Source organism: Mus pahari, chromosome 11 (assembly GCF_900095145.1).
Source record: "Mus pahari chromosome 11, PAHARI_EIJ_v1.1, whole genome shotgun sequence".
Classification (NCBI taxonomy): domain Eukaryota; kingdom Metazoa; phylum Chordata; class Mammalia; order Rodentia; family Muridae; genus Mus; species Mus pahari.
In genome coordinates, this window is record NC_034600.1 from 49,231,135 (window position 1) to 49,255,946 (window position 24,812).

The window sequence follows — 24,812 nt, forward strand, 5'->3', positions numbered from 1 at the left end:
TTTTCCATAAGAAAGTCCACACTTCTCAGCTCCCCAGAAGGAAGGCAGACCTAAAGCACTTGCTGGCGCTTTCCAGATGTGCACTTTCCAGATGTTTTCTGTCAACATCACCACTCCCTTCTGTCCACAGCTGCGGTTTAAATAGGACACCCCCCCCCCCCCCCCCCACATACAGCTTTAACTCCAGTCTTATTTACAGTCCCCGGACTTAGGCTATAGGCCTAAAAAACAATCATTTCAGATGCAGGATGACCCTCTCTGGCTTCTGACTAAACAGAAACTGTGACTGTCGATGCCAAATTTTTATTCGGCATCTAACTCATTTGTTCTGCCATAGTAACGCTAGATTCTTCTTTATCTTCAAAGAACTTGAAAGCTACCACTGTACAAGACATCTCGGAGCCTAAGATTTCAGGCTCCTTAGAAAGCATGAGGGGTACAATCCACTTTCTCTAATTTTATTTATTCAACTTTTACATATTAGATTTGGCAGCAGCTGATAGCTCCTTGAAAAGCACCTTTGCACATTGCTGTCTTGATATAATTTAGGTGGTTTGGTTTTTATTATTGTTCTGAAATTCAATCATTTTTAAGACAACAGCATATTATTTCAGACCCTAACTTAGGGTAAGGACCATAGGGTGTCATCAGAACCATTCGAAAACCTTGCCAGGTTCAGTGACACATGCCTGTTAATATAATACTCATACACCAGGGGTCGCACAATCAAAAGTTCAAGGCTGGCACTAGCTACATAATGAATTCAAGCCCAGCCTAAGCTCCATGAGAACCCCTCTCAAATCGCATCCTCCTCCCCTCAAAACTACAAGTTACAGATAAATGGCAGAGGAATATTTAAAAACATGAAATATGGGCTAGAAATATAAAAAGGTCAGCCAACTGTTTAGTGTGCCTGGGGCCATTGTTTCAACCTCCAGCACCAAACAAGCAAAAAAAAAAGACAAGAAATAATTGCAAGCCAAAAGCATGAGGCAGAGCTGGTGAGATGGCTCAGTGGGTAAGAGCATCTGCCACCAAATCTGACCAGCCGAGTTTAATCCCTGGGACAACCGACTCCCACAAGTCGTCCCCTGACCTCCACTTGACTCCACTGCTCCTCAAACACTCCCTACCCCCAAAACACACATACACTTAAAAGAACTAAGATGTACTTTTAAAGCATTTAACAGAATATGTGTGTTTAAAATACACATACCCACTTTATATATGCATACGTAAGATATCCCATATACTATATAATGTGTAATAGATTTGTTCTATCATATAGCATTTGCCAACATCAGAGATGATTTAAGTGATGAGACTAATTATTTTCTTCTCTGTGCTTTTGCTTATCTCCCAAATGTCCTATTTTAACAATGAAGACATCTCAGTAAGGGCTCCAGAGAAGACAATGAGGGAAAGAACAGGGCAGCCGCCTGCTAACACTCACATGGGAATTAGAGGTTTGTTGTTTTTTTTTTTTTTTAATTCTGGAAACATCAAAAATAAAGATTGAAAACAGAAGGGGGAAAGATATAGCCAAAAGAGAAGCAGGATAGTGGAGAGAGTTCCAAATGAGCAGATCCTCAAAAGAATAGGTCAAGAGGGAGAAAGAATGGGAAGACGATTTCAACATCGCATCTCAGTCTAACAGCCTAGTATGATAAAAATGCAACTGCACAATAAACACAGTACGGAAAAACAAAGGACAGAAGAAGGGGCAGTAAATGGTTTCGTTAGGTTTGGGGGAATGGTTTCTATTCAAAACTGAACATCATATTTTTAACTAAGGTCCAGGTGGATCATAATAAATCATAAGAGAACTGACACAGAAAGAGAATAGGGAAGCAAAACCCTTCAGAATCCCTCTCTGGCCTGTGGACTTAAAAAGGGATTTCCTAAATTTAAAACAATGAGGAAAATTACAAAAGAAACACCAGCCGACTTAAACAATTTCAACTCCAGGGGAGACAACTCCCTCTTCCGGACTCTTCCGGAGCATCTGGATGCCTGTACACAACACACACACACACACACACTCATACACACTCACACGGACACACGGACACACAGACACACACACACACACACGGAAACACACACAGATACACACACAAATACATATATATATATATACACAGACACAGATACACACACACTCATACACACTCACACGAACACATGGACAGACACACACACACACACATGGACACACACACAGATACACACACAAATACATATATACACACACAGACAGATACACACACAAATACACACACACGGAGACAAACACAAATATGTGGACATACACACAGATACATATACACACAGCAAGACACAATCACAGAGACACAGACATACACAGACACACAGAGACACACACACAAATAGACACACAGACGCACACAGACAGAAAAACACACACAAATTTTTTTAGAGGTCGGACTGGTCCACATAGAGAATTGCATGTCAGCAATGCATATACAGTGAGATTGTGTCTCAAATAAGTAAATCTTTGGGGGAAGCAAAAAGAAAATAAATGAAAAAATATTTTTGATTCACAGAAATTAAATTTGAAAACAAAATGTTAAGGTCTTAAGGAAGGACTGGAGAGATGGCTCAAAACTCACAGAGCACATACTGTTCTTGCAGAGGACCTGAATTTGATTCCCAGCACCCAAGTCAGGCAGTTGACAACTGCCTGTAACTCCAGCTCAGAGGGGTCCAGTGACCCCTCCTGCACAGGCACAAACACACTCAAGTAAATAATAACTAAAAGTAAATTTTAAGAAAATGGCTTTGATTCATTTTTTTTTAAACACATCTTTTTTTTTTTTTTAAGATTTATTTATTTATTTATTATATGTAAGTACACTGTAGCTGTCTTCAGACACTCCAGAAGAGGGCTTCAGATCTTGTTACGGATGGTTATGAGCCACCATGTGGTTGCTGGGATTTGAACTCCGGACCTTCGGAAGAGCAGTCGGGTGCTCTTACCCACTGAGCCATCTCACCAGCCCTTGATTCATTCTTAAAAGATCTTATTTTATTGTATGCATGTGAGCACACTGTAGCTATCTTCAGACACACCAGATCTCATTACAGGTGGTTGTGAGCCACCATGGGGTTGCTAGAAATTGAACTCAGGACTTCTGGAACAGCAAGCAGTGCTCTTAACCTCTGAGCCATCTCTCCAGCACTTAGATCTTAATAGACAACTGACAATATGCACATAATTAATTCAAAGACCAGAAACAGAAGGAGGAGGAGGAGATGTTTACTCCAGGAGAATTAGAAAACTATGAGTATAAAAAGTGAGACTTCTTTTGGCTCCTCAAACTGTCAAAAGCAATACAAGAATAGAGATAGGGGTGGGGGAAGCAGATGATACAGGGCTAAGAGTGGGTAATAAGGAGGTGAATAGGACCTAAAATGTACAGTTTACATATGCTAGTAAATAATTAGTATACTCTGTATTGAAATGAAACAATTAACTGAACAACCGCAATGAGATTACGAACAGCGAAATCCTTCACGAAAGCAGTTTGTTGGGTGTGTGTACACTGGCAAAGCTAAGTTCCAGAATTCACCCCTCCCCTGTCAGTTTTACTTTTAAAACCCTCATTACTTTGGAGAAGTGCACGAAAATGCAGATAGAAAAACTCGGCAGAAGATGTTCACAAGGTATTAGTTTAAAGCTGACCAAAAAAAAAAACAGAAGTAAACTCAACTTTGGGTAAAGAGCTAAAACTACGGACGTGAAAAGACAACTCTGCAGAACCATTAAGACAATCTGACAGAGGTCCGATCAGTAGGTTGCGTCTAACACTTCCACAGTACTGAGCGGTGGGGAAATGCACAACTTCTTGACCGCAAAACCTTGTGAACAAAGGCTGGAGGGAAAGGGTGGGAACTGTTAGCAGTGTGTCTAGCTAAACTGAGAGACCACAGATTAGTTTTATTTTCTGCCGTGTTTTATTTCATCTCTAGCAAAAGTCATCTAACCTTTTTGTTTTTATTTGCATGTGTGTGTGTGTGTGTGTGTGTGTGTGTGTGTGTGTGTGATCTAGACTCGTATATGTGATTGTGTGTACACATGGAGGTGTGGAGGGGAGGTGTTGCATGTGCTTGCATGTAGACGTCAGAGGTCAATGTTTAATGCTTTCCTCTATCACTCTCCAAACTGCTGCTGTTGTTGTTGTTGTTGTTGTTGTTGTTGTTGTTGTTGTTGTTTTAGACAGGGTCATTCACTGAACCTGGAGCTTACTGACTGGCAAGGCTGCCTGGCCAGGAGGCTCTGGGAATTCCCCTGTCTCCTTCCCAGCATCACTGCTGAGTTATAGATGCATATGCCACCAGGCCTTCTCTTCACGTGAGCGCAGGAGATTGGAACTCCGGTCTTTACACTTACTTGTGTCGTCTCTCCAGCCCGACAGACTATTTGTGTTTAGAAAATAAAAGTAAAGTATTCCTGAATGATCACAGCCAATTCTTGCTTTGAGAACATGGTTTGATATTTATTACCAGAAAAATTAAAATAACTTAGGGGAAAAAAAAAACAACCACCACAATGGACTGACCTATTCACGTCTAACCAAAAAAGCTCCATGTGGGTCTCCCTACTTTCCCCAGTACAAACAGATCTGTGCTTAGGGCACCCAGAAGAGGACAGAGACGAAGATGGAGAACAGGAAATTCTATGCACACTTCCCACACTGTGGAAAGGCAAAGTCCAACATCCGCTGCAAAAATCGCTCAAACAGAATGGTAAAACGGAATTTGATGTTTTCTAGGCCATAAATGCAAAAGGCAGAGGCACTAACCAGAGCGTGGGTAGGAGGTCTGGAGGAAGGACTGCGGGTCTCTTGCTTTCTGAAGCACACGTAGCTTTTCCTATTCTGAAGCACAGTTTCATTAATTTAATCATTTATCTAAAAGAGATAGGATTTACAAACAGGCCAGGACTGTTACATTTTTCAAGCACCACCCATCTAAAATTAAATAAATGGATTTCTTTTTAAAAAAAAAAATGAACAAGAAGGAAAAAAAAAATCATTTCCTGGCGAGATCTGCACTGCGTGAAAGATTTGACACAATCCTTGAGAAATGTCTCTTGGCCTTTCTGGTTCATGGACACTGAGTTCCTACAGCAAGGTTTCTCAGTTCCTCCTCACTGGGAGTCATTTCCATTCTTCTGCCAAGATGATGGTAAGACATCAGCGCTCACAGCCAATCATTCAGACGTTCACTCATTAACTGAGTCCGGCAATGACCACTTAGTGCCTGACCACCGTCTATAGGCCAAATCTGCTTCCTAATGATATTCTGCTATACTCAGAGATCCGTGCTTAGCCCAGTTGTCATCAGAGAGGCTTCATCCAGCATCCACTTGCAGTAGATGCAGAGACCCATAGCCAAACACCAGGCAGGGCCACAGGAATCCTGCCGAAGAGAAGAGGAAGGATTGTAGGAGCCAGCGGGGCCAAGGACACCCCAAGAACATTGCCTACAGAGTCAACGAAGCAGGACTCATAGGGACTCACAGAGACGGAATTGACAGTTGAGGGTGCTGTATGGGTCTGAGCTGGGTCCTCTGCATAGATGTTAGAGCTGTGTGGCTTGGTGTTCTGCGGGACTCCTAACAGCGGGAGTGGGGCTGTCCCTGACTCTTTTGCCTGCTCTCGGGATCCTTTTCTTCCTACCGGGTTGCCTTTTTCCAGCCTTGATGTGAGGGTCGGTACCTAGTCTAATTGCATCTTATGCCGCGTTCGATTGATATTCGTGGGAGGCCTGTTCCTTTCTGAAGGAAAACGGAGGAGGGGATGGATCTGAGAGAGATGGGAGAAAGGGAGAAACTGCGATGAGTGGAGGGAGGGGATATAATGCAGAAGAGAAGAATAAAAATAAACATTTTTAAAAATTGTCATGGACCTGGAGGTTAGGGGCTCCTTTCTCTGAGAACAGCAGCAGGATATCAAGTTAATCTCATCTGGTGAGGTCTGTAGCTAAGTTGTAGAGCCCTTGCCTAGCATGTATGGGAACCCCAAGACCTAGAAACAAATATATCACCTGGAAAGTCGAAATGTACCATTTTCTATTCAATTAGCTGCTGTGTGGGATAGATAGGCGTGTTATCCCATTAGCGAAAGGCCTCTCTGAGTCTCTGTGGCACATCCTGAATGTGGCTGTTCATTCTATAAGCAAACGGTTTTTGATGTAAGCACGCATGGATATAACTCATACAAACTGTGTTGAGTCAGACTCACAGGCTGGACTCAAAACTTGCTACACAGCCAAAGATGACAATGAACAGGTGATGCTTCTGCCTCTGCTACCCACGTGCTGGAGTGGCAGACATGAGCTCCCAGGCTCACCTAAAATTTATTTCAAAATGAACATACAGAATCCTTTCAATAATCATGACTTCCTCAATAAACCTATACTGAGCTGTGGTCTGAAAGCATTCAAATTAGAAGCAAGTAAAAAAAAAAAAAAGTTACTAAATTCTGAAAACAGTTTCAACAACTTACTGACATACGGCAAAAGAATATACCCTTGGTTTCTCTACAACACTAAATTCAAAATGTCATTCCAGTTAAATTCAATAACAAAGACTGTTTACTGGAAGATTTTGTAATGTACCTCTCTGAATAAATCAAGGCAAACATGATCATCTGAAATCAATAAATTCTCTTGGGTCTATCATATTGGAAAAAGAACCTAATCTGTGCAGGCAAATTAGATCAAGAAGAGGGGAAAGAAGGAGGGAAAATGGAGGGGGAGAGGAGAAGACAGAGATGGAAGGAAGGTAGAGGAGGGGAGGGGACAGGATGTGAGGGGACAGAAGGTGAGGGGACAGGAGAAGAGAAGAGGAGAGAGGAGGGGAGAACAGGGGAAGAGGAGGGGAGGGGAGAGAAAGGGAAGGGAGAGGAATTAAGAAGAAGCCACAAAAACTATTAAGAACAGAAAGACAGCAAGATGAAATGGATTAACCACAAGTTTTTATAATGATTCCAAAAAGCACAGAGAATTATTTACTGGAATTACTCAATGACAAGTAATCATGGGGAAATTCCTAACTTCCTGGCCTGTAGAGCATCAAATTAGAGGCTCAAGAAAAGCTTTCTGCCTTAACCCAGCATGATAAAGTTAACTCCATACTCAGATGCATAATATACAGCATCCATTCACCTAAAACCAGGACGGATTTGTCACAAACAAGCACTACAAAGGACGGTCTTAAATGTAGTGCAATACTATGTGTTACCTAAACGTAAAACTAAAACCGTCAAGAGGACAGTATCCGTGTTTTACATATTAGGAAACTTCATTATAAAGTGGGTGTGGTGGCCTATGCCTGCAATCCTAGCACTTGGGAGATGAAGGCTGGAGGATCAGGAATTCAACCTAGTCATCAGCGACAGAGCAAGGCCAAGCAAGACCAGCCTGCGTCACAGGAGAGCCTGTCGGAGGAGGAGGAGGGGGAAGGAGGAGGAGGAGGAGGGGAAAGGAGGAGGAGGAGGAGGGGGAGGGGGAGGAGGAGGAGAACGAAGAGGAGGAGGAGGAGGAAGAAGAGGAAGAGGAAGATGAGGAGGAAGAGGAGGAAGATGAGAAAAAAAGATGAGGAGGAAGATGATAAAGAAGATGAGGAAGAGGAGGAAGAAGATGAGGAGGAAGAGGAGGAAGAGAAAAAAGAGGAGGAGGAAGAGGCAAAAGAGGAGGAGGAAGAGGAGAAAAAAGAGGAAGAGGAAGAAGAGGAAGAGGAGAGAGATCCATCATAACAAGAATTTTTCACTGTTATGGCATGCAAATATGAGTATGAACTATCCCCCACAGCCTTGCATATTTGGGGTTTAATTGCTAATGGAATTTTGGGAAATGACTAAATCCAGCAGGCACTGACCTAATGAACAGATTAATTCCTCCGTAGATTCATACTATGATGACATTTGTGGAATTGGGAGAAAGCTGGGAGGACTTCTTGGAGAAAGAGGTCCCTGCGGACATCCGTGGAGAGATAGCACCGTTGGTCTCACTTCGTTCAGGCTCTTCCTCCTCACCTCCTTCCTGCCCAGCAGGATCTAAGGGACTCTGATGCATTTGTTGGGGGGGGGGGTGCATTAGCATAGCCTTCAGAACTTGTATGTTGATTCCTATGAAACTGACTGAATTTGGAGATAAAGCTGTCAAAGTGGTGACTGAATTAACCTAGGGCCTGAGCCTAACTTTATTGGTATCCTTAAAAAAGAACGAACTAAGCACCAAATGTAACCGCAGGAATGCACCCACACAGAGGAGAGAGAACAGGGGCCTGAGAGCCAAGGAGGAACCAATCCTGCCAACAACTTGATCATAAACTTCTAGATGCCCCACCCCCCCAAAAAAAAACAGTGAGTAGATAACGTTTCTGTTGTTTAAGCTACCCAATCAGTTGTAGTTTGCTATGAAAGCCTTAACAATGGTATCTTATTCCTGGACACACAGCTGGTCAACAACTCCTAGCTTGGTTCACAGATGGCTCAGACCATGTGACTTGTCTTAGCAAAAGAAGTGGAAATGAGGGTGTTGCCTGACACTTGCAGGCCTCCCCTGCACACTCCTCAAACAGAAACAGTGCCCAGTGTGATCTCCGGATCCCCGTCATGGTGTAAGCAACACTTAATGAATACCCACACCGTGGCAATGAGACCTGTTAATGTCATGTGGGCAAAAAGTAGATTTCTACAGTAACCAAACAGTTTTTTACACTCTTGGATCAATGTGGTATAGCAAAGACTGTGGATTTAGTGCCAGACTGTCATAATGAGAAAGAATGAAGCAGATGGGAAGGGACTGGGAATTCACAACTGCTATGTGGTGAGGATAAGACATTAATGGTAGCTCACCCCTAGAAGTGGTCTCACCTCCCAAGCTGTTCAGCTCAGGGACTGACAGGGAGAAGAACACAATGCTTCTTCCATCTTGCGACATACTTTTGGAGAAATAACAGGCGAAACCAGAATATAACTCTGTGGCATAAACTTTCCTAACAGAACATTTGTTAAACATGGCTCAGCAATCCATGAAGTGTGTCAGACACACCCTAAGAAGCCAAGACTGACAAATGGCAGGAGAAAACTCCAGACTTCTGGCATCCTCCATCTGATGACAAGTGGCCCTATCTGTGTTGAAAGCTACCAAGAGGTACGTAGACAGCCTGTGGTTACCAATCCTGGATGTTGTAACATAGAAGCATTTCTTGCTGTCTTTCAGAATTCTCAGAATAAGTGGTCGTGTGGAAGCAATATTTTAGAATTCCATAGCGTCATAAACTAAATGGAAGAGAGGGGACCATGAAGAAAGTACCAGACACTCAAAAAAAAAAAAAAAAAAAAAAAAAAAGAGTACAACTTCCAAAACATTGGGAGTTGCTGATCTACACAATGTAGTTTTGACTTCTAAAATCATAACGTGCACAGAGAAGAAAGTGACCTTCTGGATGATAAACTCTACTGGCTTTGGGAAAGCATTAGCAGTGTACAGTTGCCAGAGCAAGAGTTCTCTCGGTGGAGTTGCACCAGCAAGTGTCAGTTATCGCCGGACTACTCTCCTGTCTGAAATGCCATCTTTTCAAGACTGTCATCCTATCCTAGGAAGATGCATTCAAGGAAAAAATGGGCAGCATCAGAGGCAGAATCATTTACGGCTCTATGCGACTGCAACACCTTAGGCTGAGTCCCATCAGAGGGAAACCATCACCTTCCCAACTCTTCCCCAGTTGTGGAGGATTTAAGTGTCCGGTGACAGGGATATTTTATAGACCCTAACTAGGATAAACACAGAACATACTCCTCTCTAACCAGGATTAAGATGTTATAATTTACAATCCACGAATATCTTCCTTCCCGACAAGACACTTGACAATTCCTGAATACCCTCCACTACTCCCTAATCCCCAGTGCCTGAAAGGTCAAGCTAGCCACCTCAAATTGCAGATGGGGCATGTGTTTATAGTTTTTGGATAATTTAAGAGAGCTAAGTTTCCAGCCTTAAGTCAGCTTCTACAATGTTCCTATTTACAAAAAAAAAAAAAAAAAAAAAAAGCCAACAGAGTGCTCTGTCCGGCTTTCTTTAGACAGCCTTGAAAGAATAAAAGTGACTATCCCAACCAAGACCTAAGGGGGTCATACAGGATTATGAGTTGAACAATATTTGCTGAGCCACTACTGTTCAGGAAGCACTGACCATGACAGGTATGGTAGGAACAGACACTTTCCCTGTGCTCATAGGGCAGGGTGGGGCTAAGGACTGCCATCATGAGAAGCACAGGCAAGGTGCTTTGAGTGCAGAAACCCTAGCACCCACCACTCAGCAGGATGCTGGAGGCACTGCGGAAGTGGCAACTGGATAGGTGGGACTTCAAAAGGCAGGAGGGGATGGTGTGTCAAAGTGAAAAGGCAGTAGATGTGACCTTATGGAAGGCCCTTGGATGATCTGAGGCGATGTCCTGGGAGTCCAGGGGCTATGATCTAACCTTGATCAAGCTAGATGACTTCAACTAAGGATGCTGGGAACCTAAGCGGAGCAAGACAGAGACACCGTTATTAAACGAAATCTCAGGCCCGTCAGGAGCTACGGGCCATTCAATTGAAAAGAGCATGGCCTAGAACAGGAGATGAGGTGCAGGAAAGCTAGGCCATCACAGTCTTTGTGAATTTTCATTTCAGTGTGTACAGGTGTATGCACGTGCGGGTACATATATGGATATGTGCACCCATGCCTGGAAGGAAGCCATGTGTGGGGACCAGGGGTGAATATCAGGTATCTTTCTCTACTTCCCGCCACCTTACTTTTTTTTCTTCTGAGACGGGGTCTCTCTCTGAACCTAGAGCCCGCCATTTGCCTGAACGGCTCTGTCAGCGACTCTCCAGGACACACCTATCTCTGACTTCCCCTCCAGCACTGGAGTCACCTACACGTCCCCACACCAGGCTTGTCCACCAGGGCCGGGACTCTGAACTCGGGTCCCCGCTGCTTGTGTGGCGGACTCTCCACCCACCGAGCAATCTCCCAGCCCTGATTATGAATTTTTAACTGGGTTGCTATCTGGAAAGATTCTGTCACAGAGGTTAATTTCTGCCCCAGTAAATCTAACAAAGATGGGACAGGGATCTCAACGGCTTTCTCCTTCGCATTGAACGCCACCGAGACTGTAGCTGAAGCTGCTTGCATTCAGTAAAATTCTCACCTCTAACTCAGTGGAGGCAGAACAGTTATCTCCTTCCACAACTATTTCAGTCCACACATACTATACACTGATTAAGTTTTCACTTTCCTTTTTTTTCTTATCTTTTATTTATTTATTTTTTTTTTTATTTATTTTATTTGCAGAATTTAAGCCAGACAGCCTTTTGGGAGCAGTCTCTGGGACGACGTACTGACCACAAACTCCCTGCAAGCGTAATGGGAACGTTATGGCTTCAGAAAATAGGAAATGCAGTGAAACAGATTAGCAAAACATTTCTAGCTAGTCTTCAAGATTATCACACAAGCAGGCTAGAGAGATGGCTCAGTGGTTAAGAACACTGGCTGCTCTTCCAGAGGTCCTGAGTTCATTTCCCAGCAACCACATGGTGGCTCACAACCATCTGTAACAGGATCTGATGCTCTCTTCTGGTGTGTCTGAACATACCTACAGTGTACTCACACATAAATAAATCGGGGGGGGGGGGAGGGAGATTATCACATAACTGAGCTTCTACTAAAATACACTGAGTAGAGACCACTTAAGAAGAGGGGGAGAGAGGGGGTAAGGGGAGGGAGAGAGGAAGGAAGGGAGAGGGAGAATGACCATCTATAATCTTGTAATCCCAGATTTTAGGAGGCCTGAAGCAGGGGGATGACAAATTCAAGGCCTCTCTGGGCTATACAAGACCCTGTCTCAAAACAAGCTGTGCAGGTAAGCACAAAATGTCAGCAAATTCATCTAAGAGGCCCGTAGTTACATCATTCAAAGCTTTATAATCAATAACAAAGATATATACTGTGTCAAAATGACTACCATTTCTAGCTTCCTGTCCTTATTATTCTTTCAATGAGTAAATGTCTTGGCGCCCTCTGCTGGCCACTTGTTGCCTGGCAGCTCCTAGCACTGCCTTCTCCAAGGTGCAGGCGCTCCCAGATAGATGGCAAAAGCACAGGTATCCTAATTTCTTCTTTGGTGTCACTGTCACAAAAGGGGGGTCCCGGGGTGCTCTCCTGTGTATAATTTCCATCATAGCTGCCAGATTCCACAAACACCATCTAATGGCTTCTGATCTCCATCCAGGACAAGTACTCAAACATAAGCTTCATTTCTCCACTCAGAGACACACCCTTGGGATGGGCCTATACCTCCCTCCTGCCCACCCGCCTCATCAAACAGATCTGGTGGGATGGTGGCATCTGGAGAAACCGGCTCATCTACCATTTGTGTAAACAGAAGTTGTAACAAAAACAAACAAACAAAAAAACAAAAAACAGATGTCCCTCAACAGAGGAATGGATACAGAAACTGTGGTACATTTACACAATGGAGTACTACTCAGCTATTAAAAACAATGAATTTATGAAATTCTTGGGCAAATGGATGTATCTGGAGGATATCATCCTTAGTGAGGTAACCCAACCACAAAAGAAGTCACTAGATATGCACTCACTGATAAGCGGATATTAGCCCAGACACTTAGAATACCCAAGATACATTATGCAAAACAGAAGAAAACCAAGAAGGATGACCATTGTGTGGATACTTCATTCCTCCTTAGAATAAGGAACAAAATACTCATGAAAGGATATAGGTACAGAGACAAAATTTAGAGCTAAGATGAAAGGATGGACTATCCAGAGACTACCCCATTCGGGAGTCCATCCCATCATCAGCCACCAAACCTAGATACTAATGCTCATGCCAGCAAGATTCTGCTGAAGGGACCCTGATATTGCGGCCTCTTGTGAGGCTATGCCAGTGCCTGGCAAACACAGAAGTGGATGCTCACAGCCAGCTATTGGATAGAACACAGGGTCCCCAATGGAAGAGCTAGAGAAAGTACCCAAGGAGCTGAAGGGGGCTGCAACCCTGTAGGTGGAACAACAATATGAACTAACCAGTACCCCCTGTGTTTGTCTCTCTAGCTGCATATGTAGCAGAAGATGGCCTAATCGGCCATCACTGGGAATAGAGGCCCCTTGGTCTTGCAAACTTTATATGACCCAGCACAAGGGAAGGCCTGGGCCAAGTAGTGGGAGTGGGTGGGTAGGGGAGCAGAGGTGGGGGGGAGGAGTATAGGAAACTTTCGGGATAGCATTTGAAATGTAAATAAAGAAAATAATAATAATAAAAAGAAAAAAAACAAAAAAAATAAAATAAAATACAAAAGTATGTTTAAAAAACAAAAAAACAACAACAACAAAAAAAACCTAAACTTAAGGAATTTTGGCTTGGAACATGTCCTAGTCAGGGTTTCTATTCCTGCATAAACATCATGACCAAGAAGCAGGTTGGGGAGGAAAGGGTATATTCAGCTTACACTTTCCACATTGCTGTTCATCACCAAAGGATGCAGAACTGGAACTCAAGCAGGTCAGGAAGCAGGAGATGATGCAGAAGCCATGGAGGGATGTTCTTTACTGGCTTGCTTCCCCTGGCTTGCTCAGCCTGCTCTCTTATAGAACTAAGACTACCAGCCCAGAGATGGCACCACCCACTAGGGGACCTCCCCCCTTGATCACTAATTGAGAAAATGCCTTATAGCTGGATCTCGTGGAGGCATTTCCCCAACTGAAGCTCCTTTCTCTGTGATAACTCCAGCCTGTGTCAAGTTAACACAAAACTAACCAGTCCAGAACAAGAACAAAATTTCCATCGATTTCTGAATGACGCTAAACAAACGTTTGCCATTTTCTGCTATGTACTCTGCTTGCAAAGCAATGTGCTCAGAGTTGGTAAGTATAAAGTAAAAATATCAATGAACTCTGAAAACTATTAAAAATGATCTAGATTAAGTAGGATCAAATATCCGGCCCAAATATCATTCTTTGTGTAAAACAAACAAGCATACCCATTTCATTGGTATGTAAACTTGCTCTTCTCAGAATACGTGCTAAAAAAAAATACATATAACCTAAAAATTGCCTTCAAATAAATTTCTTTCTGATCTATTTCCATTGAATGTTTCATCTGTACACCTATAGACCTGGGCTCATGTAAAAAATCTCTCAGGCAAAGGAGTCGTGAGGAGAATCAAACACCAGTAACTGTGCAGTCTTTACTTCTCACCATCTCACTCGCTTTCATTCAGGAAGCAGAAAAGACCCACAGGCGACACGGTACTGGATCGTTCAGTGGTAGAAGCAAAGGATGGGGAAAGAGGTAGGAAAGTACAAGATGCATCTGCATCAAGCCGCTTTTTACTGGTCAATAAACGTTTATTGGCTTGATAGTATGCACTCTGCACAAACACTATATAAAAAGACGTTAAGACTTAAAAATAATCCTTGCTGTCGGGGACCTCACAATCTGGTGACCACAACAAGCACGACAGGGCTGGAGAGGTGGCACAGTGGTTAGGAGCGTTTACTGTCCCTGGCAGAGGGCCAACACCCATGTCAGGTGGCTCTCAACTGCCCCTGATTCCAGCTCTAGGGAATTCGATGCCTTCTGGCTTGCATGGTACTGCACTCACAGAGACACGTATGTACGTATGCATGTAATTGAGCATAAAATAAATCTTCCCACACACACACACACAAAACTGAAGAACAAAGTGCCATATCCTTAAATAAAAGCATTCCCTGCAGAGTCCATAAACGCATGCATATACACAGAAACACTTTGTCGTGTGGAAACATCATCACCAAAATATCAGACATGATGGTCTCTGATGGAATTTCTGACTTGTTTTTTTAAACTCTCTAGATTTTTCAGTACTTTTTTTTTTTTTTCGAGACAGGGTTTCTCTGTATAGCCCTGGCTGTCCTGGAACTCACTTTGTAGACCAGGCTGGCTTCGAATTTCAGTACTTTTCTACAATGAAAACATCATACCTTAAGAGGGGGGAAACAGATTAGCACTTTATCAAAAACACCACTTATGGATACAACAATGCTGTGCATAGAAAATAGCCTATGATATAAACATAGTTACATGAAGACACATTGAAAGAAATCGGGTGGCGTTATTAATGACCTGGGGGCTACAGTGATTTTTGTAGTGTGCTTTTTCATGTTTCTAGGACTTTTATTACACACACACACACACACACACACACACACACAATCCCTTTGTTTAAATTCTAATGTGTGCAGTGATGTGTGCAGACGTCACCACCTGGGTGGAAGACAGGAAGGCTCTGCTAATGGCAACTGCCCATGATATAGACCCCATGGAGCTGGTGGTTTTCTTGTGTGGCAAGATGGGGATGCATCATCAAGGGAAAGGCCAGGCTGGGGCGCCTGGTCCACAGGAAGACATGCACCACTGTTGCCTTCACACAGGTTAACTTGGAAGACAAGGGTGCTCTGGCTAAGCTGGTGAAGCTATTAGGACCAATTACAATGACAGATATGAGACCTGCCGCCACTGGGGACGCAGCGTCCTGGATCCTAAGTCTGTAGCTCTTATTGCCAAGCTGAGAAAGACAAAGGCTAAGAAGTCACCATTAAACGGGGCTAAATATACCCTGCTAAGTTTCCTATACATAAATATAAGTACAAAAGTTATCACCATCTAAAAGCATTTTTTAAAGAAATTCAAACACTAAACACTCATTCCTTGAACTAGTTGATTTTGTTTGTGAGCAGGGGTGTGTGGGTGTGGGTATAGTATGTTTTATCAGTTTGACACAGAGTTATCTGAGAAGAGGGAACCACAATTGGGAGAAGGTCTGCAGAAGACTGTAAGCAAGTCTACGGAGCATTTTCTTAGCCAGTGATGGGTGTGGGAGGGCCCAGCTGATTGTGGATGGTGCCCGGGCACCCTAGGCAGGCGGTCCTGGGTGGCATAAGAAAGCAGGCTGAGCAAGCTTGAGGAGCATGCGAGTCAGCAGCGCCCCTCCATGGCCTCCGCTTCAGTTCCTGCCTCCAGGAAGTTCCTTTCTTGAGTTCCTGCCCCAGACTTGGATCAGCTGAGTGTCACCTGAGAGTTGTAAGCCAAAACAAACCTTTACGTTCCCAAATTGCTTTTGGCAACCGAAACCCTAACTAAAGCAACCCTCTTTAAATGTCAGATTCTCATTGGTCCTTTAGCGATAACAGTTACTATGTGGCATACCTGGAACCCTCGTGTAAATGTCAGATTCTCTTGGTCCTTTAGCGATAACAGTTACTATGTGGCATACCTGGAATCAGAGCTGTGCTGATAAGAATGTCCACCTCCTTGCACTGCTGAGCAAAGAGCTTCATTTCAGCTTCAATGAACTCTTTGGACATCTCTTTCGCATATCCTCCTTGGCCCTCACCAGATTCCTTCAAGTCGACCTCCAAGGGTTCAGCACCGAGGGATTTGAACTGTTCCAAAGCGGCAGCTCTGGGGAAGGGAAAACAGCAGTTAATTAGATCAGGGATACACTCATCGAAAATCCTCATTTGTGGCTACACTTTAAGTCAGTGGTTCTCCACCCTCCTGATGCTGCATGCTACCTTTTAATACAGTTCCTCATTCTGGGGTGACTCCCAACCATAAAATTATTGCCATTGCTACTTGATAACTGTAATTTCGCCACTGTTATGAATCGTAATGTAAGTATGTTTGGATAGATGTTTGCCAAAGAGGTCTCAACCCACAGGTTGAGAACTGCGGCTGTAAGTAAACCCTATAGAGTTGAAAGTCAAGAGTTTGGTTTGCAAGCCGGGCAGTGGTGGCGCACGCCTTTAATCCCGGCACTTGGGAGGCAGAGGCAGGCGGATTTCTGAGTTCGAGGCCAGCCTGGTCTACAGAGTGAGTTCCAGACCCTGTCTCGAAAAACCAAAAAAAAAGGGGGGGGGGTTTGCTAGCTTTGGCTTGATTGTTTCAATGACTTTTGAGATGTAGGTAGTTCTTACATTTTTTTTTTCTTACGGGGGAAAAAGCAAGAATCCCAATTTCTACTTAAACGAAAAGAAGAATGTCACTATCGCAAACCCCCACTTGTGCTTCTTTTGATCCCAATATGATATCTGATACACATAAGGATTTGCTATCATGGGCTGGAGAGACGGCTCAGTGGTTAAGAGCACTGACTGCTCTTCCAGAGGTCCTGAGTTCAGTTCCCAGCAACCACATGGTGGCTCACAACCATCTGTAATGGGATCCAGTGCCCTCTGCTGGTGTGTCTGAAGAGAGTGACGATGTACTCACATACATAAAAATAGATAAATGAATCTTAAAAAAAAAAAAGATTTGCTCTTGCATCACACAAAGTTGAAGTTTTCCTTTTACAATTGTCCTGAGTTTGTTCTATTTGTGAGATTTTTTTTTCCCACATAAATGGCTTTTATTAGAAATATCTTAATATTCAAATAAAATGATTTGGGGGGCCTCAGTCCTCATAAACTTGCATACTGATTTTAGAAAGTGAATGGATGTAGTTGTGCATGCCTGTAATCCCAGAATGGAGAGGGCGGAAGCAGAAGGGGGAACAAGATTTCTAAGAGTAGACCATGTGAGATGGCATCACAAAGAAAATTCGTAATGAACAAGTGGTCAGTTGTGAAGAGCCAAGATGTTCAGATTATGCAAAATATATTCCATTTGAAATCAATAAATAAACACCACCCAATCACTGTATTCTGCTCAGAAAATGGGAGTCAGCAAAGATTTCAGCGGTAGAAATCACCACTAGCTCTGCCCTACAATAAACCTCAAGCATCCTAAATGACAGCAATCACAGGAGGTACCCACTGCAATCACAAACATAGTTATTACAATATTTTATATAAAGAAAGAGATTAACCAGGTGTGGTGGCTTGAAGGAGAACGGCCCCATAATGCTCAGTGCCCTGCTCCAGCCACCACACCGCCACTCTGTCTTAATGGACTCATAACCTACAAACTCTTGGCATTTTATCACAGCAACAGAAAAACAGCTAGCACATCAGAACTAGTGGTACACATAATGTCACAGGGCTGACACACCATGAACTCACAAAGACAACAGCAGCATGGTCAGGGCCTACAGCAGGTCCAAACCTGCTGGGTCAGCGAGCGTCCCAGCACAAGATGGAGAAGGACGCAAGAGCTCTCATCCACAACCAAGAAGCTTTCCCCAAATACCAAACTCTCACGAAGATAGAATGAGCTCCACCAGTGGAGTCCCAGTGGGTTCACAAGCCACCCTTAAGGGTAGGCTCCAGGTCTGCAGTAGATGGCCAAAATCAAAGGAAGCTCTAAGGTGTTTTTGAGATGTATGGGATCATGAGGTATTTTTGAGAAGTTTGGGCATTTTCTACCTTCGTACTCTTTTGCTTGTATATTATGGTTTCTGATTTTGTGTTTTTGTAGGTTGTGTGTGTAGGCATGTACATTTGTGTGTGCCTGTATGCATGCACCTATGTGTATATGCATATGTGCATGTGTACATATGTGTATATGGGGGGAATGTATACATGTACATTTGTATGCATTTCTCATTCTCTTTCTTTGTTTATTTTATTTTTAAGCTTTGGGGGGGGGCACTATAGATTGTTCTATTCTTATCTGTCATTTTTATTTGCCTGTTTGTTTTCTCGAGTGAGAAAGAAAGAAGGTGTGGAGCTGGAAGGATAGGGAGGTAGACAAGGTTTGGGAAGAAATGAGGATCAGAATATATTGTGTGAAAAAAATATTTTAAACTGAAAAAAGGAAAAAATTAAATCATAAAATCTATGGAAAAATGGGTGGACTTGAGATATATAATATTAAGTAAGGTCACCCAATCTTAGAAAGGAAAACAAACAAACAAACTTATTTTCTCCTTCACATTCAGACCCTAGTCTATAAAATACACACGAATATAAATATATGCAAACAGATGTACACGTGGGTACAGAATAACAGTTGCAAAGGAGAACAAGAATGAGCACCATTAGGTGACGAGGACATTAGGTGACAATGACATTAGGTGATGAGGAAGAACGGGATGCCCGCCAAGGGCACATGAGTCACCAAGAAGGATAGAAAGCTAATTGCTTTTCCCATCTCAACTCTGTTGTGGCTTCTTTTTTGTGGTGCACAAAAATATAATTGACAATTAAACTATAAACACACTGCTTTGGAATGGCCATTCTAGATAGCTAGAAATTCAGTGAGATAGATGGAGTTTGGGGCCAAACAAGTGCCTGCTTGAGTGCCTCCATTAATCAAGCTGCATGATGCTTTTGTTACATTACAATGTAATGTGTTACTTTATGGTGATGTTTATAGTAAGTTACAAATAAAAGTAGGATCTTAGTTGCCTTTTAATTGCTCTGATAAGACACCATGACCCAGGCAACTTTATAAAAGGAAGTGTTAAGAGCTCCCAGTTTCAGAGGGTCAGAATCCATGACCACTGTGGTGGAGGAGCATGGCGGCAGGCAGCCAGATATGGTGCTGAAGCAGTAACTGAGAGCTCACATCTTGAGCCACAAAACATGGAGCAGAATGAATGTTAACTGGAAACAGCGTGGGCTTTTAAGACCTCGAAACATGTCCTGTGTGACACACCTCCTCCAACAAGGCCACACCTCCTAATCCTTCCCAAACATTTCCACCAAATGCTGACCAAGTATTCAAACATGTGAGCCTGGGAGGAGTCCTCCTCATTCAAACCACCTCAAGTAGACTCAACGAGGGCTGTACTCTAGTTGCCTGTTCAGATCACAGTATGACAATGACACTAGTATACCAAACAAATGCTCGGCAGCTAACACAGCAAGTTTCAGATCATTTCTAGGTCAAATGAAATCTACCGCTACTCTAATGTTCCATTATAATGAAACCACAAACAATCTACGTTCTAAGGGCTTGAAGGTTTGGAAACTCTGCTCATCAGCAAACATTAAAAATAAAGGGGCAGAAGCAATGTCACTTTTAAGCCCAACTCTCCTCAGCTGATGTGGTGACTACTCTGGAATTGCCTCATTTTTCTCGCTGAGGTGAAGTGGATTTTATAAGCATCTCACTTCTCTAAGGTCAGGAAAGAGCTGTTAATCGTGTTCTATGAACATTTACTCTGAAAAGCCACTCTCTTTCCACCTTCAATTTTTTTTTTTCTATATTTGAGATTGGGCAGTGCAAGTGTATGGTTCAGTCAGCAGAGCATTGCTGAGCATACACAAGGCCCCAGGTTCAATGCCCAACACTGAAAACACTGGCAGCCATATTGTCACTCTAGTGCCCTCACTTATAATAAACATATGTGTGTTTTGAACCCAAAGAAAATCAAACAACAAAATGATAACTGGACTCAATAAGCATTTAATAAATGCTGGTATCTGGCATCTTCAGCAATGACAAAGAATTCTTAATCAAACGTCTCTTGGCAAACCGCAAAGGAAAATGTTTTATGACTGTCTTGGAGAAGTACAACACACACAGAAAATCGGTTTCTCCTCCATGTTCTATAAGCTTCAGAGAAAAACAGTGAGCTCTCTCCTTATGTCTGAGCCAGATGCGCTAGCAAAAATACTACAATTATGGTTCCTGTGTGGCTACTCCTGGGTGGGTCCATAGGTCAGTGATGGAGCGCTTGCCTGGTGTGTATGACAATGGGGTACCATCCTCAGTCTCACCAAATAAAAAAGTACTTGGAGGCTGTGACGTCACTTTCATCTATTTCCATCCACTCGACGTACCTGCTAGCTTGGCTCGTGCCCTGCCTAGTGCCCCAAAGCATTCTAAAGATTGAAAGGACACAGTAAAGCAACATGCTACAAGTTCACTAGAGATAACTCTGGTCCCAATGCCAACGTATACAAAGAACTATGGTCTATTAATTATCAATTACTTTATTATTTCTGGGGGTTTCTTTACAGTAAATATTAACTTTTTATTGAGTCAACTTTTAAACAGAAAAAAAAAAACAAGCATTTTTAATTGGAAAGAATAGAGAGAAAAGCTTCAGGGAACTGTGATAATCTCGAATGTAATAGGTCCCATGTGAAACAAATGTTTTTAGTTCAATATGAATCACTAGTTAAATGCTCACCTTGTATCAAATCCTCGGACAACTGCACCCATCGACTTTGCTGCCCCGGCGGAAGCGAGCCCAGCCACGCCACCACCAACTATCAGGATCTGGGGGTTGGGGGGGAGAGAACAAAAAGTGGTTCAAAGTTTGTGACCAGGCGATGGCAAAAGATTCCCAGATGGCAACCCCTGGTGCCTGGTACATAGTTAACACTCAATCGGTGGTGCAGATCAACCACGGGAACACAGCAGAGGGTCTATCCTTCCACTGAATCCCAGCGGTTTTTTAAACTGATCAAAGAAACAGCCTTTGCCAGCGGTGGACAACTTTCCCTAAAAATAATGCCCTGGCAGTCAGCAGCATCTCAGAGCACAGGCCATGCAAGCACCGTCAGCGCCACGCATGTCAAAGATTAACCAGCTCCTTCTCACTGTACAGAAACTACCACCAAAACGCCAGGATGTTATTCCAACTCCCTCTGCCTCTCGGAAGCCAAGGCTTTCCTGGGCTCAGAAAACTCTGTCCAAGATGGGCACAACTCTGATAGAACATGCTAACTGCTATTTTGTGCTCAAATGCTGCTAAACATCTGGTAAGGAAATAGAACTGAGGACCATCTTGAATGATCCATGTCTGAAATTTGACGAAATATAAGTAAATCTTAACCACAGAAGGATCCGAGCCAAGAGAACCCAAGAATCCCGCAGAAACTTCAGCCTCCCCAGCCTGCAGAGAAACACTGAAAACACTGTTGCTTCTAGCCTTGAGCGGGCCTTCCGGGGAAAACAACCCTCACTGTGCATCCCATAAACGGCTTAGGTTGAAGGCAACCCCTTGTTCCTGTGGGAACAAATGTCACCCACAGGAACAGGGACATTAGTAAATTCTCACCCACCCATCAGGTCCACACTCCTTCTGCTTTTCTAAAGTCTACGCTGCCAGAACCGTGTGCATCCGTGAGGCCCCTAGGCAGTGCCTCAGAAACCATGCAAAGGATGTTGATGATGGTGGTTTACTTGGAACAGGAGAGAGTTCACAGAAATTGGGCCCAGCAAGGGACCTTAGCAAACAAACATCAGAGTCTAAACTCAAAAGCACTAACCCTGGTCTACGCAAAGTTCCAATAACTCTAAAAAGAAAATAATAATAGCAACAACAAGTATAAGAAACTTACTCGACTAGGCTAATTATCCTGTCAAGAAATAGCCCAGACCCATGAAACACTCTAATCATATTCTAAAGCAAGGAGAAGTGTCTGAAGACCATCCTGAGCTACAGAGCAAAACTGTCTCAAAAACAAAAGGATACATGATGATGGTTAGGAAAAATAAAATTCAAGAGATCTATTATACAGCAAAATAACTAAAAGCTAGGCTAGGGAGATGGCTCAGTGAGTTGCTGGACAAACACAAGGACCTGAGTTCGGATCCCCAGACCCCATGTAAAAAGCCAGGCACAGGGTGAAGCGTCTGTCCTACTCTGAGTTGCAACAACAGACAGACCTTTGTGTCAGCCAGCCAGACCTTTGTTTTCCACATCATCATGAATCACCCTCCGCCTTGCTAATCATCACCCAAAGTAAGGACAGTGTTTGTCTGGTCCGGCTTGTCACTCACTGCTACACCAAGCACTCAAGCCATCGCATGCGTTAAAGTGATTTTTAGTTCATTTTAGACAAGTTTTAAAAAAAAAAAAAAAACCTCTATTTTTAAAAATAAATTTAAAATATTATACATGATAGGCCCCAACTATATTTAATTCTCCTATTTTGTAAAAATGATTCGCTATATCAAGTCAATTACTTAAGCTGAATTTATTTCTTTTTTTTTTTTTAAAGATTTATTTATTTATTATATGTAAGTACACTGTAGCTGTCTTCAGACATTCCAGAGGAGGGTGTCAGATCTTGTTACGGATGGTTATGAGCCACCATGTGGTTGCTGGGATTTGAACTCCAGACTTTTGGAAGAGCAGTCGGGTGCTCTTACCCACTGAGCCATCTCACCAGCCCCTGAATTTATTTCTTAATGACATTTTATTTATTTGTGTGCAAGAGGAAGGGGAGGGCAAAACACATCACGGTGCACAATGTAGTGGTCAGAGATAACTCAAGGGAGGTGGGTTGGGTTTGGTTTTTTCTTTCTACCAGTGGGTCCAGGGATTGAACATGGCTCGTAAGATTTGAAGACCGAAGAAGCCTTTATCCCTCTGCCACTGAATTTAAACACTAGCAGACACAGTCTTCTTCCCACCTTTTAACAACTCAACGACTCTCCTGTTAAGCCTCTTGGGTTTTGGGGGTTTTGGTGGGGTTTTTTTTTTTTCACTTTTTAGTCGCATATTACAAGTTTCCTCTCAACTTCCACACCTTCCTAAAAAGATCCTAATCAAGACTAAATTGTTGGCTCGAATATCATTACATTCAGCCAGTTTAAGAACAGCATCAAGTTTCTGGCCAGTTTGAACACCAGACGTTTCCTCGTGGTCCTACGCAATAAGATATATTTTTATATTTCAGATACAGGAAGTTTAGTGTCTTGTGTACCATATATCTATGGCATTCACAGATATGTTCTTGTTAAACATCCTGGCCTTTGTTTAAAGGGCTTGTTTTTCTTTCTGTGGTCTGTTTCACTCAAGGCTGCTTGGTTTTAGTTTTGGTTTTGGTTTCTGGTTTTTGTTTCTCTCGTAGATTTCTTGGTCGAACCATTCTGAGTTTATAAAACAAGGATTTAAGAACAGAAAGCAGGCAGCTGGATAACTCCATATATACATCCTATATATACGTCCTATATATACGTCCATATAGACGCCTAACTATACGTCCTATGCCTCAACTCAGGGCTTATATTCAGTGGGCTCCCCACTGAAGGGCCATGGTGTAACCTCCGATGTTGTAACCTCCCACTCACGGCTTCTCACTAACCCCTCTCTCTCTCTATTCCCAGTCGGGATTCAGGAGGCAGCTCCCTTCCGCTGTGCCTTGATTGTACCACCCCCATTATTTCCTGTCCTCTTGATGCCCCTCCCCACCCTCAGCTGACAAGACTGGAAGAAATCAAAGAGTGTTTTGATTTCTATGAACTATGGCGCTGCAGTAATCAGGAAACACGGATTTACAGAATAATATTTTGAAGTTCTTCAAAAAGTAATAGTAAATTGACCCACAGATCAATCTAGACAAAATCCATTTAAGAACTCAAATAAGTCAGAAACTGAAAAGGCAAAAGAAAAAAGACTAAACTTTTAAAACAAAACAAAAAAAAAAAGCCAAAATTTCTTTTCTTTTTTCAAGCAATATTCAATGTTCAGCTCTAAAGTTTCACTTTAAATTTCTAAGTACAACAGTAACATCAGCGAGGCTAGCACACAGCAAGACATCTGAAAATAACCATATTTTGTGCCACCTTCAACTTGTCTCATTAAGAAACACTGGAAGTGGGGCTGGAGAGGGAGCTCATAGGTTAACAGTGCTGGCTGCTCTTCCAGAGGTCCTGAGTTCAATTCCTAGCAACCAACCATGTGGTGGCTCATAATCATCTATAATGCGATCTGGTGCCCTCTTCTGGTGGGTACACATACATGCAGGCAGAACACTTGTATACATAATAAATAAACTGTGTGTGTGTGTGTGTGTGTGTGTGTGTGTGTGTGAGAGAGAGAGAG

General features: G+C 42.9%; 1 protein-coding gene across 4 annotated transcripts in view; it reads right to left on the reverse strand.

Annotated features, from left to right (window-relative positions):
* Positions 1-24,812, reverse strand: part of Nnt (nicotinamide nucleotide transhydrogenase) — a 92,703-nt gene that overhangs the window by 47,331 nt on the left and 20,560 nt on the right. For all 4 annotated transcript variants that reach the window (XM_029543907.1, XM_029543908.1, XM_021208826.2 and 1 more), the window contains exons 6-7: positions 21,165-21,253; positions 16,359-16,546 (exon numbers count right to left, since the gene is read on the reverse strand). In XM_029543907.1, the coding sequence (XP_029399767.1) occupies positions 16,359-16,546; positions 21,165-21,253 (277 nt within the window). The remainder of the gene's footprint in view (positions 1-16,358; positions 16,547-21,164; positions 21,254-24,812) is intronic.